The sequence below is a fragment of the Paroedura picta genome, chromosome 6, assembly GCF_049243985.1.
Source record: "Paroedura picta isolate Pp20150507F chromosome 6, Ppicta_v3.0, whole genome shotgun sequence".
In the NCBI taxonomy this organism is placed as follows: domain Eukaryota; kingdom Metazoa; phylum Chordata; class Lepidosauria; order Squamata; family Gekkonidae; genus Paroedura; species Paroedura picta.
This window is the reverse complement of record NC_135374.1, coordinates 57,714,961-57,734,918: the sequence shown is the minus strand read 5'-3', so window position 1 is coordinate 57,734,918 and position 19,958 is coordinate 57,714,961. Positions and strand designations below refer to the sequence as shown.

Genomic DNA, 19,958 nt, shown 5'->3' with positions numbered 1-19,958 from the left:
TCCGCTTCCGGGCGGCTCTCGAACTGACGTTTGTGTCTGTCGGTTTCCATGGCGACGGGAACAACAGTTAAAGGAGGCGGGGCTTCTGGGGTGCCGGCTGTTCCCCGCCCCTTCCTCTCCTCGGCCTTCCACCCCCCCCCCCTTTTTTTATTTTTAAAGCCGTCCACAGGCTTGAAAGGGGCTCTCTTAAGGCTGCCTTCTGTACCGGAGGGACGGGCTGTCCGGCATTGCACAGCATCTTGATAGGCAGGGACTGCCTCGGTGCGACGTTTCGGCGGCTTGAAGAGTGAGTACCTAGAGCTTGCTTGCTCGCGCTCCCTTCTCTGGCCTCGCCGTTCTGTCTGCTGCAGAAAATGGAGCTGCGGTATGCCCGTCGGCTGCCGTTTAAGAGGCGGGGAGGTTCCTGTTTGGGTTTGGGGCTTCTGTTTCTCAGTCCCTCGTGTGTGGGGTAGAGGTGCACAACCCAGGCAGGCAGAGGGTCCTTTTGCCCTGCTTCTCTAGCGGAGGAAGAGGTACACTGAGAGAGAAGAGCTCCTTTGCCGGGACCGGAGGCTGCACTATGTTGCCAGGTGCAGCAAAGCTGGACACTGCCATGCATGGTCACAGCAGCACCCCGCTTTGTTTTGCCAGCCCAGGCGCAGTGTGGCCAGTGAGAAGGAACGCAGGCAAGGTGGTGCCTGGCTGCACATTGCTGGGCCTGCCCTGCTACTTGGGGAGGACAGAGGATGCAGGTAACTGCTGCTGTGCTCCTCATCAGGTGTCATACAGAGACCAATAAAGTAAAGCGAGCTGCTATTGTCCCCATGTTGCTCTTCATTGACACTACTGGGGAGGGTTGAAGACCCACTGGGAAAGGAAAAGTGGGTGTCCATCAAATGGGGTTACAATTCAGATTAGAAGAAGAGTTGGTTTTTATAACACACTTTTCTCAAACCGAAGGAATCTCAAAGCAGCTTACAGTCACCTTCCCTTTCCTCTGCCCACAACAGATGCCCTGTGAGGTAAGTGAGGCTGAGAGAGCCCTACTATTACTGCTCGGTCAGAACAGCTAAATCAGTGCTGTGGCAAGCCCAAGGTCACCCAGCTGCCTGCATGTGGGGGAGGAGTGGGGAATCAAACCTGGCTCTCCAGATTAGAAGTCCATGCTCCTAACTGCTACTACAAGCTGGATCTCTTTAATGTTAAATTAATAGCAGTATGCAATATGAGCCATACCTGTTGTTGACAAGCAGCTCTCATTCTTTTCTTGGTGGGTTGAATTGCACACTGGCAGTCGATTTCATTAATAAAACTGGATTTCTGGGAATTACTGAGCCAGAGAGCACACAAAAAGAGCAGCATTGTTTTATTGTATGGGCTTGTGTGTTCATTTGCCCCTTCCTCCAGTTGCCCCTGATGATAATATTGGATTAGTTAGCCAACCTCAGGTGTTCTTATGTAACAATTCTGTCGTATATAAGAAATACTATTTTTGGACACTACTGTGCAAATACACGATGGATGCACAGACACCACTTTATACCAGAAACCTACTAAGCAACAAATATATCTACATGCTTCCAGCTACTATCCTAAACATATTAAAATATCCATTATATACAGCCAGTCTCTGTGCTACACCTGCATCTGTTCCAATCCTATAGGCAGAGATTTTTTACTTAAGAGATCTTCAGCAAACCTTTTTGGTACTAAAATAGCCACCTGATAAGATCAATAAACAGATCAATAGCACCAAATTGGTACGCAGAGAAAACATGTTGCAAGACAGGCCCCAAAGAGACAGTAAGAGAACAGCACTGGTGGTTCAATGAAATCAGCGTCCAGTAGCATCTTTAAGACCAACAAAGATTTATTCAAGGTGTGAGCTTTCGAGTGCAAGCACTCTTCCTCAGTCTGAGGTTCAAGTGCTTGCACTTGAAAGCTCACGCCTTGAATAAATCTTTGTTGGTCTTAAAGGTGCTACTGGACTCTGATTTTATATTGCTACTTAAGGCCAACATGGCTACCCATTTGAATCTATCCTTATGGAAAGCACCACTGGTGGTTAACATATATATCTGAACTCAAAACAGTTCAATATATCAGCAACTTATAGCCTGCACTAGGTAATGACAATTCTGTTTCACAAGTACTGGGGGGCAAACCTTTTCTGGGCCACAGCCAGCCCTCTAATCTTAACTCCTTACCCATAATAATACAACATCTAATTTGAACATGGACCGTAGCTTGCAGTAAACCCAGATGCCAACTTTGCTGCCACATATAAACAGCCAGTGCAGTCACTGGACCCAGCAACATCAGCCACACCAGTGGTTCTCAACCTTGGGGTCGGGACCCCTTTGGGAGTCGAACGGCCCTTTCACAGAGGTCGCAGCAGGGCAAGCAGCTTGGTGGGGGGACACCATCCACACAACAGCCTTGCGGGATACATCAAGATACAGTGTTCATCTGTCTGGAGCAGCAGAAAAGAGTGAGATTGGCATGGTGAGACAAGAGGCAAAACTGAACTGAGAAACCCTGGGGGGGGGGGGGGAAACAATTTATATACAATCATGAAACAATGGATCTTCATACCATTGGTCAGTTTCGGTTTAATTTCTGTGAAAGAACACTTGCATAGTTGTGTGGTTGGGGGTCACCTTAACATGAGGAACTGTATTAAAGGGTCGCAGCATTAGGAAGGTTAAAAACCACTGAGCTACACCATCATTCACTTGCTAATCTTCTATTGTTGTATATGATGATATGTATGCCCTTCAATTCTCTACATGGGGCAAACGAGTCAAACTCTATGCCAAAGGATAAATAGACACAAATCTAACATCCAGAATCTCAAAATTGAGAATCCTGAAGGAGAACACTTCAACCTTCCAGGACATTCAGTGAGGGACATCCAAGTAGCTGTTCTATTGCAAAAGAGCTTCGAAAACAGACTAGATGGGGAGATTGCTGAATTACAAGTTACTACAACACTCAGAACAATTGGAATCCCAATGGCTTAATGAAGTCATTGGTTTCTTATTTCACTACACACTCTAAAGTAATTTAGTTCTCACATGTTTGTAAACTCCTTTATCATGTTGTATGCTCATTTGCTGCTATTTGTAGATCTTATCATTTGACTATTAGCTGCTCAGTTATACGTCTTGACCCTTATTGGCCATTTCTGGCAACATCTTTGTCACCTACTACCTATATGTAATAGTTGGTGATTTTTGTTTCATTGTATCTGAAGAAGCATGTATGCACATAGAAGTTTATACTCGTGATAAAACTTTGTTGACTTAAAGGTGCCACTGGACTCAACCCCTAAAACAGACTGCCATATTTTGTTCTCTGTTTCTTACAGTAAACATTCTTGACACAACGTGTAGAATAGATGTTCATTATCCATTTGTTTCCAGGTGCAATTCAAAGTACTGGTTCTTGCCTATAAGGTCCTATGTGGCTTGGTGCTAGGGTACTTGAAACCTGCCTTTTCTCATCTTGTCTAGCCTGGCATTTGAGACCCTTTTCCAAAGCCTTAATCTAGGCAGCTGGTGATCAGACAGAGTGCTTTTTCAGTAGTGACAGCTCACCTTTGTGTGATGCCTTCCCCCTTGAGCCTTTTCTGGTGCCTACTTGTTTCCATTAGGCATTTACACAGTCTTAAATAAAGGGTTCAGTCAATCAATTGCTTTATTACGATTGAAGTTCAGCACACAGAAACATCCAAAAATACACAGCTGTAATTCGCACAACAAATGATAAAACTATTAATGTAATATAAATCTATACATAAAAACAACTACATTTACTGGGAATCAGTTTCTTCTGCCTTATTTAGCAAGCCGCTGCGCTATATTTTGCTACTTCAAAAGTAATTTTGGTAGAGCTGTCATCCATGAGAAGACAAGTATAAAAGTGGTCTGTTCTGTCTGGGAATTTAAACAATATTGGCAAAATATATATATTGAGTGCGAATATCCTGGTAAAATAGGCAATATAGGAGCATATGATCAATGGATACTACCATTCTAAACTGCCATGGACATAAACGAAAAGCATAAGAAATACCTCCTTACTATCAGAGCATATGGTAGGGCATTGAAGTGAGCTAGAGGAAATGCTCTACAATGTTAGAGTACCAAAGGTATATAAATACCTTAATAGAGGAAAAAACTTATCACTGTTCTCTGCTACAGAATTAGAATGTATTTGTGCTCTGTCATTTTGAAGAGTCCTGGTTTGTTGATACCCAAATGTATTAATGCAGTATTAGAGAGGCCAAGTTGATGGAGTTTATCCTCAGTCTTTCTCATCCATCTGTATGGGTAAGTATCTGAAAAAATTGGGAGAGTTAAGCCATAGGGAAGAAAACTTTTCTAAATAAAGGGTTATTTTTAGCTGTTTTATGTCTTATTTATTTTATTTATTTATTATATTTATATACCGCCCTCCCCGGGGGCTCAGGGTGGTTTACATAATAACATAAGAACAATACATGGAACAGTCTATAAAACATTTGAATAACCGTGCAATAAAGGTAAAGGTATCCCCTGTGCAAGCACCGAGTCATGTCTGACCCTTGGGGTGACGCCCTCTAGCGTTTTCATGGCAGACTCAATACGGGGTGGTTTGCCAGTGCCTTCCCCAGTCATTACCGTTTACCCCCCAGCAAGCTGGGTTCTCATTTTACCGACCTCGGAAGGATGGAAGGCTGAGTCAACCTTGAGCCGGCTGCTGGGATCGAACTCCCAGCCTCATGGGCAAAGCTTTCAGATGGCTGCCTTACCACTCTGCGCCACAAGAGGCTCTTGCAATAATAACTGATAATGTGGGGGACAGGACCGCTGATAATTGTAAACATATAACATAATTGTATAACCAATAAACAATACAATGTTGCAACATACAAATAGGTCCAGAGTGTATAGGTGGTGTTCTGAGGGGGGGCGGGGAGCAAGGGCCCTTTGGTCGCTGTTGGTTATATCTGGTCTCAACCAAATGCCTGGCGGAAGAGCTCCTCCTTGCAGTCCCTGCGGAACTGTTTAAGCTCCGTCAGGGCCCTGATCTTCTCTGGGAGTAAGTCCTACCAGGTGGGGGCCAGAACAGAGAATACTCTGGCCCTGGTTGAGACCTGGTGGACTTCTTTAGGGCCAGGGACCTTTAGCTGGTTGGTAGCAGTGGAGCGCAGGCTCTTTTGGGGGTGTAGGCAGGGAGGTGATCCCTTAGGTACAATGGGCCCTGACTGGGTAATTACCAGAACCTTTAGTCTGATCCGGAATTCAACTGGCAACCATTGCAGTTGATGTAGAATGGGCCGGATGTGAGACCTCCACGGTGTTGCAGTGAGGATCCTGGCCACTGCAATTTGAACCAGCTGTAGTTTCCGGGTCAAGACTAAGGACAGGCCTGCGTAGAGCAAGTTACAAAAGTCCAGTCTAGAGGTGACCGTCACATGGATCACTGTGGCTAGGTGTTCCGGGGCCAGGTAGGGCGCTAGTAGTTTGGCTTGGCGGAGGTGGTAGAATGCCAGCCGCGCTACCTTTGTGATCTGGGCTTCCATTGTGAGCGAAGTGTCCAGAATCACGCCTAGGTTCCTGGCTGAGTCAGCCGTAGAGAGCTGCACACTATCCAGGGCAGGCAGGCGCGCTTCCTCACATGGGCCCTTCCTACCCAGCCACAGGACCTCCGTCTTTGAAGGATTGAGCTTCAGACGACTTTGCTTGAGCCATCTCGTCACTGCTTCTAGGCATCTGGCTAATGCTTCTGGGGGAGAGTCAGGGCGGCCATCCATCAGGAGGAGGAGCTGGGTGTCATCTGCATATTGATGACAACCCAGCCCAAACATCTGTACCAGTTGTGCGAGAGGGCGCATGAAGATGTTGAATAGGATAGGAGAGAGGACCACTCCCTGTGGGACTCCACAAGTAAGTTGTCGATGGTCTGATGTTCTTTCTCCTATTGCTACCCTCTGTCCACGATCCCGGAGGAAGAAGATCAGCCATTGAAGGGCTGTCCCTCGTATTCTGGCATCGATGAGGCGGCGAGCTAGTAGCTCATGATCAACTGTGTTGAACGCTGCTGAGAAGTCTAGTAATATCAGCAGTGCCGACCCGCCTTGGTCCAACTGGTGATGGAGGTCGTCCATCAGGGCAACTAGCATTGTCTCTACCCCATGGCCAGGCTGGAAACCTGACTGGGATGGGTCTAGGACCGAAGCTTCTTCCAGGTATTCCGTTAGTTGGTTTGCGACTGCCCTTTCAATCATCTTCCCCAGAAACTCTAAATGCGAGACGGGTCTGTAGTTGTTAGGCACTCGCAGATCTAGAGATGTTTTTTTCAGCAGTGGGCGTACCACAGCCTCTTTCAATCCCTCCGGGAATTCTCCCGTTGTGAGACATAGGATGATTATCTCCCGGAGGGGGCCCTTTATCCTTATGCTAGCTGATTTTAAGAGCCAGGATGGGCAAGGGTCTAGTGGGCATGTGGTTGGCCTTGCTGTTACTAGTATCCTGTCCACTTCGGTCAGCGTGAGTCATCTGAAGTTACTCATAGTTTTCTCCAAAGATGGCCAAGGGACCTCTAGTTCACTTTTTGTATCTAAGATTGGTGGGAGGTCGTGGCGGAGTGTCGAGATTTTATCTGCAAAATGACTCGCAAATGCCTCACAGCTGATGTCCAATTGCCTACTGTTTTGTTGCCCTTCAACCAGGGCAGTGAGGGATCGAACTACCTTAAACAGTTGTCAGGCGTGAGTCTGCAGATGCGATGGTAGCCGAGTAAAAATTGCATTTTACTGACTTCACCGCCATCTCATAGGCCTTCATCTGCATTCTATAAAATGTTCTCGAGGCTTCATCACGAGTCTTCCTCCAAATTCGCTCTAGCTGTCTCAGTTCCCATTTCTTGTTGCGAAGCTCCTCGGTGTACCAAGGGGCCCGCTTGAAACGGGGCATCGGGGAGCTATCTCATCAATGGCAGTCAGCAGTCTGTCATGCCCGTCGTTGACCAGGCCATTGAGAGAAGTGCCGGGAAGCATTGGTTCCCGCAGAGCGTTCAGGAATCCAATTGGATCCATAAGTCTCCACGGGCGAGCTAAAATTTGCTCGCTGCCCAACTGTGGTGGGGATGGTAGCCTTAGCCGAGCCTTCAGGACACAGTGGTCTGACCATGGCACGGCAGTTGCCGTGACCAGTTCCACATTCAGACCTACGCCAAAAATAAGATCCAGGGTGTGGCCTGCCTGATGGGTGGGGCCAACAACAAATTGCGAGAGCCCTAGTGTCGCCATGGTTGACACCAGGTCCTGCCCAATTCTTGCTCCTTCCCCGGGATTGTTTTTTTATTGTTTGTTTGTTTATATTTTTATACCACGCTCTTTGATTGCATTCTTTTATACCATGTAATCATCTTTGACTCTTAGTGAGAAAGGTGGAGTGTAAATTAAATAAATACATTTTTCAACATATAGTAACAGAGTTTCTCTTTTATTCTTTACCATCTTTTGTGGTGTGGTTTGCAGAAATGGTTCTGCTCCATGTGAAGCATGGTGATGAGAGCCAGTTTTTGCTGGAAACAACAGGCAACACTTCCATTGAGGATTTGACATTGGCAGTGACAAGGATTTACAATGGAAGGCTCAAAGTTCAGCGCGTTTGTGCAGGTACCAAGTGTTTCTGTTTACCACATTGTTGCCTTTCTGTTCTTCACTGTCCTGAGGAGTCCAGCTGTCTTGACTACCAGTTTGCTGGCTCCTTGTTTGTAATTGACACTGTTTTCATATGACTTTCCGTGCCAAAGTTGTAGTGCATAGGATTTGGGTAAGGCATCTAGATGCTGGCGCCAACATCCCAATTTTGTCCCAGGTGCAGTAGTTTCCTGAAATGTTATTTAGATTCTATGGCCAAATTATGCCAAAAAAGGCCTTATGCTGTGTGCTGGAGCCACTGTGAAGAAGACAGTGATGGGAACTGGCCAAATGTCCTCTGTATTTTAATGTATCCCTTAATTGGAATAATTAATTTGAACAAGTAGATTGCATTTTATGAGTCATAGTTATATTACAATGTAGTTTGGAATTGTGTGTGTGTGTGTATTCTGGACAGAGACAGCCAAATGCTCTACTTTAAAGTGGATAGTGCCCCTGTATGCTTCCATGTTTGGGAGGACAAGCAGGGGAGAAAAGGGCAGGATCTCAGTTTTGGTCAGCAATTGACTATCCATTTGCCCATTACTCTTTTAATGTAGACATTTGCATTGTTATTGTGGCCAAATGTTTCCCATGCAATTCATTCTCAAGTGAATACAAACAAATCCAAATTGCTGGTTTTTCCCTACTTATCTCTGTAACCTGCTAACCATTTTCATTATGCTGTATGTTAATTTATTCTCATACTCTACCTATACATTTGAACTGATTACTTTCATTCTATGACATTGTATCTAAGGAAGTGTGCATGCACAAAGAAGCTCACACCTTCAATAAAACTTGGTCTTAAAGGTGCCACTGGACTCTACATTTTTTAATGTGACTGTTATATTACAGACCTATACTCTGGTGCTATAATACTACTTGGTTTCTATGCAACAATACTTTTTTTCTACCAGTGGCTAAGCCCCTAGATCAGCTTTGCTGATTTTCACTTCCTATGACAGAACCCTCCTCGGCAGAGCCCACACTATATCTGGAAGGCTCCCAGAACCCCAGAAGTAGGATTTATCAGGAGGAGGAGCATGATAGCCTCTAGAACAGGGGAGGCCGAACTGTGACTCTCCACATGTCAGTGGACTAAAGTTATCATGAGGCTCTCTGCTTGCAGTGCTTTGGATCCAACTCTAGGAGTACAAATATTTCTCAAGTGTTCAGAATGGTCTAATGGGAAACTACATTCTTCTTTCATTTTTTATCTATTTAAAAAAAAGAAATGGAAATGCTGGCGGAACATGGCATTTTATTACCTCCTAACATGCAAGGTCTAACAGATGAACAAATTGAAGACCTGAAGCTGAAAGATGAATGGGCAGAAAAATGTATTCCAAGTGGTGGAAGTGTCTTTAAAAAAGATGAAATTGGACGAAGAAATGGCCATGGTAAATGAAACTTAAGTATGCATATCCTGTTATTATGATCTTAAACCCACTGGTTGGGAACCTGTGTATTGGAAATATTTATTAGTCATTATAGCAAAGTTAGGAACCAGAATAGCTCCGACTAGCACTAGGGAGCTAGGCATGGTCAGCCAACAGTCAGTACTTGGAGTGGGTAACCATCAAAGAAGTCTAGGATTGCTATGCAGCATGCCTAATATAAATCAGCATATTGGTCATACAATGTTGTGTTTGTTCTCTTATACTTATTAAATTCAGAGGTAATTATGAATACCTTATTCAGAGGGACAATATTTGTAATGTCTTCTAAGTGATTAATGTTGCTAATCTAGTTATTAAATATAATAATGTGTTAAATGTATATATCAACATTATTTTAAATTGCATTAATGTGAGATTGGCCATAACAGCAGACCACACATTTTGTTTGTATAAAGCCCCATTTTAAGTCCTTTCTATCTAAATCAGGATAATGCAAATTACAAGTGGTATTCAGCTGGCGCTGTAGAATATCTGTTCCACTATATATTTATGGTAAGGCCTTGGAGGAGGAGCATGTCTTGTGGCTTAAGTGCCACTCAGCGCTTAACAACCACTCAGGGCAGCTGTCCCGTCCCTGAGGACCTCCTCCTCCAACCAGCTTGCCTGTCTGTCCAGCAACCAGCCAATTGCCTTTCGTCCCCCACCCCTGACCACCTCCTCCTCCTTCCACTTCCTTCTGAGGAGTGGAGGCTGCAGATCCCTGCTGTGTGAGAGCTGCCCCTGCTGGTGAGTCCCATAACAGCTGCCTTCAGCCTTTCCAGGTCCTGGGGGGAGGGAGAGGCCATCTGCTTTCTTCCACTGCACCCCCCTAATCTAGCACCTGTTGTATTCCTGAATGCAATGGGCTTGGCCCCTAGTCTAATAATAAAATGGATCTCATGCCAATCATGGAATCAGCAAAGCCAGCTCTCCCACAGGTAAGAACGGGGGTTTCTAAATATTTCCTAGATATGCAGAACCTGAAGAGATCCTCATATATGAAGAAACAATGGCTTTCTACATTAACAAAAAGAAAAGAGGAAAATAACAAAATTGCCTGAAGAGGACTGATCAGAGGCTCGTTATGCCATCAGAAAGCTCTGATGTCAGTAAATTGGAATCATAGGATACAACCCTCTATCTAGTCCAGGGGTAGTCAAACTGCGGCCCTTCAGATGTCCGTGGACTACAATTCCCATGAGCCCCAGCCAGCGTTTGCTGGCTGGGGCTCATGGGAATTGTAGTCCATGGACATCTGGAGGGTCGCAGTTTGACTACCCCTGATCTAGTCATTAGAGAACTGCATTTAGATTAATATAACATTTGTTTACATCTGGCTTTTAATATAGAGGCATTTCTAGTGACATCCTTTGTGCAAAATTGCAATATTATCGGTTTTATACAACATGCTTTGATGTTTTGAATATGACATGGGTATTAATTGCACATCTGTTACTTTAAGCCCCAAATGAAAAAATGAAGCAGGTTCTAAAAGCAACAATGGAAGAAGCCAAGGCATTAATTTCTAAGGTAAGAAATTGTTTGAATAGCAGCATCATAAAAGTCATTACAACTGATATTTTAAACTTTTAAAAGTAGTAGTAGTAGTAGTAGTAGTAGTAGTAGTAGTAGTAGTAGTAGTAGTACACTTACCAGAAATCACCATTGTCTGCAGTCAGGCAAAGCCCCAGATAGCAATAATATTAGTGCAGATTTTTTAAAAGAAAATTTGTACTGGTAAGCTCCAGTCCTTGCTTTGTTATTCACCTGGACTGACGTTACAGCCTGCATCCATGAGTATTTCAATCTTTAAAAAGGTTCTAGATCTCAGTCAGCCAATTATTGTCCCATCTATCTATTGAGTGTCATTAATAAATTATATACAAGCTATCAACAGAGAATATTATTGTTGTTGTTGTTGTTGTTATTAATCAACTGCCCTCCTAGCAAGTCAGCTCAGCTCAGGACAGTGTACATCATTTTAAAACATGTGTTGTCAAAAACAGCTGCTTTAGGATTAAAATGACTATCTCTTGAGTTTGAGGTTCTTTAAATCAACGAAGTATTAATAAGAATGTGCAGTGGTTTCCTACACACTGCTATCTTGTGTTAATGTGGCAATAGATTTTGAACCCATGGAGCTAATACTCTCAATAACTCAAAAGCTGTATATAAAGTTGCCCTACTTTATTGATATCTGACCATGGTTAAGTTTCTTTGGATTATCAAATGACAAGTTGATGGAAACAATTTGTAGATATTCTCACATATGTATTATTTCTAGCAAATGCCACCAGATTCCTGAGCTTAATTTTTTTTTTATGTGGAACACATCTTCTGGCATGCCTCCTAGGATGGAAATGGGTACGGACATGACCTCCATAGTCCTGCCCCAGGGAGCACACTAGAAGAGGGAGTAATGGAGGCAGCTGGTAGAGAGGCACTGTCCATGAAGATGGGGAGGGGAGGGACCGGGGAGTAGGTCAGGAAAGAGGGGAGGGAGAAGTGGGGTGGGAAGGGATCTGTATGTGTGTGTTTGTGAGAGGGGGAGGGAAAGGGAGAGGGGAATGGATCAAAGAGCTCCAGAGTAGGTATGTGTTCTACATACTTGTGAGAGCCTGGGTATCACTACTTTATTTTTTCTTGCGTAACAGTTGCCGATTTAGTAAGTAATTTTGAAGACAATAATTTGTAAACTTGTAATTGGCTATAAAGTACATGTTAATACTTGTCTCCTGGCTTTTTAAAACCTAGAATTCAGCTGGGAGAGATCTGCCAGTCTGATGGGAGTTCCAATAGAATTCCTCCCCCAACTTTTATTTGCTCTTTAGGAGGGGGGATACATCAGTTGTGGTTTGGAGGTGTTTTTTTCCTCTTACTAAGGTGACCCAGAATGATGGCACACAATATTTGCCAGTGACCAACCCAACAGTGTTGTCCACAAGGAGTCTCCCTTCTCCTAGCCTTCTGTTTACATTTTTAAAGTGAAAGAAGCTTATTGATATTTTAAAGTACATTTCAGAAGGTGAGCTGAGCACAAGCTCAGTTTTTCCATATACACATTTATGACCAAACACCCTAAAAACTCTATGTTCTTAATTTGGAATGGATCGCTATTGTCTTTTACTAACGTAGATAATAATTCCAGAGATGTTTTAAAATTTACATAATTAATCACATTCTCCAAAATGTAATCTCATATACAGGTTTGTACCCATTGAAAATCTGTGTCATAAATATCTTCTACACCTCTTTCAAATTAAACCTTTAGAAACTGATTTGTCAGTTTTATCCCAGCCTATGTAAACTGCTATATTGTGCATACAATAAGACAAACATGTACATGTTGTTTCTTAATAAATCAGCATAAAATTAAGAGAGGATTTATTCTCAAATGCTGTGCTGATCCATATTGCAGACTGACTGGAAAACATTATTTTCTTTGTACTTTGCTGAATGAAATAATGGCTTCTATATTTCAGAAACAAGTTCAAGCTAATGTGTATGTTAATATGGATATGGTGAAAGATGCACTGGACCAGCTCAGAGGAGCTGTGATGATAGTTTATCCAATGGGACTGCCTCCATATGATCCAATTAGAATGGAGTTTGAAGATAAAGAAGATCTGTCAGGAACTCATGTAATGATTTACTTGGGTTGTATTAAACTTTTCTGAATCAAATGACTGGGAATCTTGCAGAGCATGTGGTTATCATTAATTTTAATTAGATTGCAGGCTGACCAGCCTCTCCCTTCCTCTCAGCCACTCCAATTGGCTGGTGTACCTGATGCTGGCTCTTCCTGCGGTTGGAAGGAGGAAGGAGAGGCAGTCAGAGGCAGGGCATTCCCTAGCTGATTTGTCCTCTGGGTCAAGTGACATCCTACAGAGCCAAGAAGGAGGCAGAGGTGGTCAGGGATGACTCACAGCCTACCTAATTGGTCCTCCAGGGTGAGTGACGCCCTGGATTGCCAATCAGGTAGGCTGTGAGCCGTCTAGCTATAGTCCTTTTTTGACGTATGTATGTTAATAAAAGATAGATAAAAAATTATTGGCTCAAAATTACCCCAGGTGGATTGAAAAAAGTAGAACAGTCTTTCAGAGAAGCTAAAACAGAAATTATTTAATCAATTTATCATTCAACTGAAATTTTTTAGAAAGTGGTTCCATTCAAGGAAGTTAATTCAAATCATTCTGAGTTGCCTTTCTCTTCATCCTCTCAGTTGATTATTCTTTGCATTTTAAGCAATTATTTAATATGCATATTACATTTTCATTATATGAGCTTTGAATGTAATGAGGGGTATTTATTATTATTAATTAATTAATTAAAGATAACCTAGGATTGTTTTTAAAACCACCTGCCATTCTTCTGTCAAAACAGGCACTTAGAGTAAGTTGTATTTCAGCATGTTATATTAACTCACCAAGATACAAACAAGTGTGCCTTTAATTCACTGTCAGAGTGACAAGAATCTGCAAAAAATTGAAGCTGCAGCCATATAATTAACGCAGAGATTAACGCTACCATGTAGTCTACATGTCTACAAGGACTCTTGACTTGCAGGAGTTCAAGCTGCAGATATTCTGGCTCTATGAGATACTCATATTACTTCAGAAAACAAGGTCTCCATTGCCAGTAGAAGATGCCCCATGTGTTTTAGCCATGGGCAGAATTTAGGCAAATTAACCTAAAGACTACCCAGTGCTACCCCTTCCTAATTTTTTCTCAATGTGGTTCTACTCTGGCCAAAATTCATCATGCTCTTGTTTTTTCTGTGTCATGTTTTGTCTTCATTTCTTATTAATGCATTTTTTCCTAATCTTATGTTGCTATTTCTCAGATTCTTTCCCCTCTTTTCTGGTGGTACCAGAGATTGCTGTCAAAAGAATGGCCCCTCTGAAGTACCAGTACACCCACTGGGGACTCTTGTCCAGCTGCAACATGCACCTCTTTTTGTGAGACATTAGAACAGCAGTCCCCAACTGTTGCCACGCCGGAGGCGCAAATGCACATGCGCAGCAGCTCCGTGCATGCACAATTGCGTCCGCTGGCCGCGCCTGCCTCTTCCCCTCCCACCCTGCAGCGAGAAGCTAGCCGGGCAGCGAGTGAAGCAGCTGCTTTGGCATCCACTTTGCTTGTGGCCTGTCGAACTTCTCGCTGCGGGGAGCGGGGGAAGAGGCAGGGGCGGCTGCCGGCGGCCCAGTACCGAGGCCTTCGCGGCCCAGTACCAGTTCACGGACCGGGGGTTAACGACCCCTGCATTAGAAGATTGCCCTCTATTCTTTCTCTGATGCAGCTTTTGGAAGACTCTTCAGCATTTTATCTCTGCATAGCTTCCTTTGCCATAGTAGAGTCCTTCCACCTTTGGATGGACATTCTACTTTTAAGCATTCTACTGTTCCACTCTCCACACATTCCACCACTGATGTAGAAAAAAATGCAGGGCCTACTGTGATCTTCTTCTCACTTAATAGAGAATGGTCCATCTCCACTGTGGCATAAGACATCTCATAGTTAGGTATTCCAGATAGTTATTGCAGTTGCTTCTTTCCATCTCCTTTTTCTGTTCTCCTGATATCTTTCACTGAGACACATACTGGACAGGGCTTCCTCCCATGATATGAAGTAGCTTCAGGTTCACTTGCATAAATCTTGCATTTAGTACTTGGGAGTGTTAACCCATTGTTCACTGGACACTTTCCAGCTGCCTAAAAAGAACCATTTCCTGTACCTTAATTATTCCTTTCTGCTAACTGGAAAATTATGCTTGCAGTCAAAATGCAATTTTTCACCTACCAGCATTCCTGCAATTTTTATTATTTTTTAAAGTATTATCTAATTGTGTGACTGCTTAGAAGACACATAGTTAGAACCAGTATATCCCAGCTTACGTGAAACATAATTGTTACATACCTTAGCCGTGACATTTTAAATATATTTACAGACCTGTACAGTAAAAGATGTTACATTACTTAACACATAGCCATGTAATCACTTATAATTCTATCATAATAGAGCTCCATGCATGCTGGTGTTTCCCTTTGCCAGTCCTGGATAACACATCTGCTATTTGTTCTCGTAATAATAGTATCAGAATATATGAGCAGGTTTTCCTACAATGTAGGTTTCCTGTTCAGTTGAAGGATTCGAGCTGGAAGCCAAATTGCCCCCATTGCTCGATTAGAGGAAAACCTGTACAGTTCCTAATGTTTGTATTTGTTGAAAAACCCCTGCCCACATAATGCCTTTTCCTGCAATTGACATTCTTTCATAGGCTGCTCTTGAGGTTATTGAGGAACCAGAGGCACAGTTATGGTGGGCAGCAAAAGAGCTGAAAAGGACAAATCGGCTTTCTGATTATGTGGGCAAAAATGAAAAAACAAAAATTATTGTCAAGATACAGAAAGTAAGTACAAGCCTTGTTATGGTTCTGTGTTGGTTGTCTGAGGCTTTGTTAAGGCTAATACTTGAGCAACATTTCATCGAGAGGCAGTGCTGTTTCTCATTGTTCCTGCTCTAATTTTATACATGTCCTGTGCATGATGGGTCAGGAACAACTGTTTGTTTGTTGTTTTGAACTTGTGGGTATAATGAAAGAATTTAGAATTGCATTTTTCCTATATAATGTGACAATCATTAAGATTCATGCAACAATTCTTTTGCGATAACTACTTTTTGCATTGCTGATTCTGAAATGCCTGTGGCTGCAAGGTTCCTTTAACTTAAAGAAATACTCAAAATGTCAACACTCAACATTGTTTGGGAGTGAAATCTGCTCTCCCTCCCTAATAAACCTACTAGAAATCATTTGGACTTTTCTCTGTACAATCATATATTGGCTTAATATCCTCAACTGCAGTAATAATTTCATCTTCATTTCCCCAGAAAGGACAAGGTGCTCCAGCCCGAGAGCCTGTTATAAGTAATGAAGAACATAAACAAATGATGCTTTATTATTACAAAAGACAAGAGGAACTAAAGGTATTGGGTATTACTGAAGTATATACCATACATAGCTGAAGAGAACATAACTATATGATTTGTCAGTTTACATTTTGTTCTTTTTTCAGAAATTAGAAGAAAATGATGATGATTCCTGTTTAGATTCCGAATGGGCTGACAGTCGTGCTTTGAAAAGACATTTTCATGGTGTAAAGGACATCAAATGGAGACCAAGATAAAGTGATAGGCATAAATTCTTTAATTTTTCACAAGTTTAATGGATCTAGTGTTTATACTGGAAACAACGATGCAAATTTTTGCATTGTATATTCTCAGTTCCAGTGTCATCAAAGAGATTTATTGTGAAGTTTGGTTTAATATAGCCTCAGTCTTATGCACAAGCTACACTTTAGCAGTAGAAGACCAGAGGTTATGTTGTGCTGGAAATCAGTTTTAATAGACTATCAGATGCTTATATTTTAAGCCAGTTTTGTAAGAAAGTGGTCATAATAATAAATAATTTTGTTCTGGTTCTGCTTTACTTCTGGTCCTATTATTCCACTGTAGGCATGCCCATGGAATATTCAGTAGCTCTTTGAAGCAACATTTTTCTTTGATTGTACTTCGCATCTGGCAGATTCAAAACTTTTAATGCATAAATTAATTGCAAATTCAAACACAAGATGGTCACTATATCTTGAGAAGATAGTCTATTAAGAATGTGGGATCAATGCAGAAATAAGAATGAATATTGAATATATAGCTCATGAGAATATGTTGGGTAAACAAAAATAAAAACCTGGCAAAGTTTAAGATGAAGGAAAATATTTTATGGTTATTATATCATCAAATGGCACTACAATTGAAAGAACAGATAGTTAAAGGAGGATATCCATTAAGAAGGAAAATTATTTTTAACTATCACTGGAGTTCCAAAACATATTAGGATAAATACGGTATGTAAATTATTACAGCACTATGACACTGAATTAGAGCAAGTAAAAAAATTATGATAAAATGGACACAAAATTTTTGAGAAAAATACATGAGTCAATCAGAAAGCCTACGGACTAAAGAAATTAAGTTTCCTGAATATCGGAAAAAACATACAAAATGTTATTTCGGTGGCATATTACCTCCCAAAGACATCACATATGGAAATAAAGAATATAAAAAGAAGTGCTGTAAATGTCAGAAGACCAATGGAACATTTTATCATATGTTGTAGACATGCAAAAAATCAAGAAAATTATTGATACATGAAAAAATGCAAAATACATTAAATATGAAAAATATGCTATTATATGTCTTCCCAAGAAATATTGCAAAAATATACAGTGAATTATATGGTGACTGCAGCAAGAGTAATATTAGCAGCAAAATGGAAGGCAAAGAAATGTCCAGATTTGATTAAATGGAAGAATAATGCTTAAGACCATCCTCAGTCTGGGCCCCACACATCTGAGGAACTGCCTGTCTCCTTATAGCCAGATTGAAGCCAGATTGTGGAAGATGTGGGGTCATTCCTCAGGCTGTCCTGAAGCAGGAACCTAGGGCAGGAAGTGCTTCCCCTCCTGAGGCTGGCAGGTGGTGGGTGTAGGGGAAGGGCCGCCGACCTGTGATGAACTGGGGAGGGGAGAGGGAGTGAGATGGGATTATGCTGCCTGGGACTTCTTTAATTGTATTGATTTTTTATCAGGGGGGGGGTTACTGTAAACAACCACAAGCTGACTTGGTCCAGGAGTAGCAGTCAATAAATTTAAAATAAATAAAAATAAACTAAATGAATATGTAACATTAGTAAAATTAACATATTTTACACATAACAGACCCAACTTCAGAATTTCAAGAAAAATGGAAAGGCTTTTTCAGTTACATAGCTGAAAATCAAGAACAAAATCAAATTAGAGGATGACAGAAATAAAATGTTTAAGTAATATATGCTTGACAATTAAACTTATCACGTATTAAGATAAATTGGTAAGATAAAAGTTATTTCATTAGAGGTGAAAAATTTGGCAACCCCTTGACTGTAGGACAGGATGCTGACTAAGTGGCAGGCATGTTAGTGATTTCCTTAACTGAATTCTGCCAGTTAAGGGGAAGTTTTTAGTGTCGGTATTAGTAACACTGTTAGGAGCCCCTATTGCCTTGCAGATATACATTGCTCTTTTGAATGGGGAGAGTCAGTGAGAAACATCTCCTTACAGGCTCACAGTGACCTCATCCCAAAATGTCCAGGCAGTTCCTGGGCGCATGGCACCTGGCTGGTGTGTACAATATTATTGTTTGGGAGCAGACACTGCAATCTGGTCAGTTTAGATGCAACTGACATTCATTTTGGACATTTCAGCCAGGCATGGTGATTGTAGAGCAATGTGAAGATGTGGGTGGTGTTTTGAAGAAGGCAAATTTCCCCTCAAAATAAGGAGGGCTCTGGTCACTAGCAGTTATAAAGATTGGAAGACTGTATTAACTATAAAGTGCTGTACAGTGTTCTTGGCTCCGGCTTCAGCCTGTAAAATGAACTCCCAGTAGAGATCAGGGGCTTTTCAGAGCTGTCAGGATTCCAGAGGGCCTGCAAAATGGCACTGTTCCACCAGGTGTGTGGTGGAGGCCAATCCAGCACACACAGAAACAATGACATGGGCCTCCCTTCCCACCTGACCATCTCCCCACCACCACCATGTATATTCAAGAATTTGGTTTAGTGGGATAAGTTAGAGCATTTTTAAATGGAAATACATTTTTTACATATTTATGCGTTTATTGTATGTACTAGCAAGAAAGCCCATTGCAACCAGGAATGCAATGGGTGCTAGGGCCCATGGGACACCGGCAGGCACAAATATCTCTCACACAGCAGGAGCCATAGCAGGTAATTGGGGTTTGCGGTTTGGCAGGGCTCTCTGTTTCTCTGTGTCTTTCTCTCAGGCAAAAGTGGCTAGCCTCCAGGGAAGGAGGGTGGGAGCTTTGCTGGCGGCACCCTGATTGGCCCTATTCCATCTCAGACAGCCAGGACACTCTCCACCCCCAGGGCTGTTTCACAAATATTAAGAGGAACGATGGATAAGGATGTGTGTCTATCTGGATTTTCTGTTGTTAGCCACCCCAAGAATTGTGAGAGAGGGTAAATAAATGAAAGTTCTATAGATTGTTTGAAAAATGACTTGAGTCTTCTGGAAGCATGGCTTGGGGAAACAATTGCCTGGAAGTCAGAATGTTAAGGAAGTGTGCTTCATATCAATTCTACTTTCTTGTACCTTCTGATTTTTACTCCCTCTATGGGGTATCATACATTGTACTACAAAAGTGAAGATCCTACCCTTCCTGCCATATAGCACCTTATCCTTCAGTATGATCTCTCTATTTGGTAGCACTGCCTCAGTCTGTTAGGAAAATCTCTTCATACCTTAGTTTGAAACAACTATTTTCCTATTAGGGTTCAGGTAACATGGATCACAGAGACTGTACTGAAGTGTAAGGATAATCCCTTCATGGTCCATTAGATGTATATTATGAACACATAAAGCTGCCTTGTACTGATCATGCTCAGACCATTGGTCTGCCTACTCTGTCCAGCAGCAGCTTTCCAGTGTCTAAGGACCAAACGTAATGTGACAGGGAATTTGTAGCCACCATGAGGACACTGTCTCCATTTGTGAATGTAAATTATACTACCCTGAGACGCCAAGTGAGGGGTAGTATAAAACATGAACAAATAAATAAAATGGTGATGATTCACAGAGGAGTGCTCTCCCCCATCCTGATCAGCATCATACCCGTGGGGCATTTTAAAATCACTTTTTAGTGTCGGTAAAAGTGATGGTGTCTTCATGATGGCCACAATTTCATTGTCATGATTAGTTTGGCCCTCAGGCATCACCTGATCCTTTGAA

General features: G+C 42.2%; 1 protein-coding gene across 3 annotated transcripts; it reads left to right on the top strand.

Annotated features, from left to right (window-relative positions):
* Positions 1-128: 128 nt before the first annotated feature.
* CFAP298 (cilia and flagella associated protein 298) lies at positions 129-16,600 on the top strand. 3 transcript variants are annotated; one of them, XM_077342552.1, is made up of 8 exons: positions 129-286; positions 7,508-7,648; positions 8,959-9,075; positions 10,577-10,644; positions 12,597-12,755; positions 15,392-15,523; positions 16,003-16,098; positions 16,188-16,600. In XM_077342552.1, exons 2-8 carry the CDS (start codon positions 7,510-7,512, stop codon positions 16,296-16,298), a joined length of 822 nt encoding a protein of 273 aa, XP_077198667.1. In that variant the 5' UTR covers positions 129-286; positions 7,508-7,509; the 3' UTR covers positions 16,299-16,600. The 3 variants fall into 3 exon arrangements, with proteins under 3 accessions (XP_077198667.1, XP_077198665.1, XP_077198666.1); XM_077342550.1 differs by having other exon boundaries at positions 8,908-9,075; XM_077342551.1 differs by lacking the exon at positions 129-286 and adding an exon at positions 346-364 and having other exon boundaries at positions 8,908-9,075.
* The last annotated feature ends 3,358 nt before the right edge of the window (positions 16,601-19,958 follow it).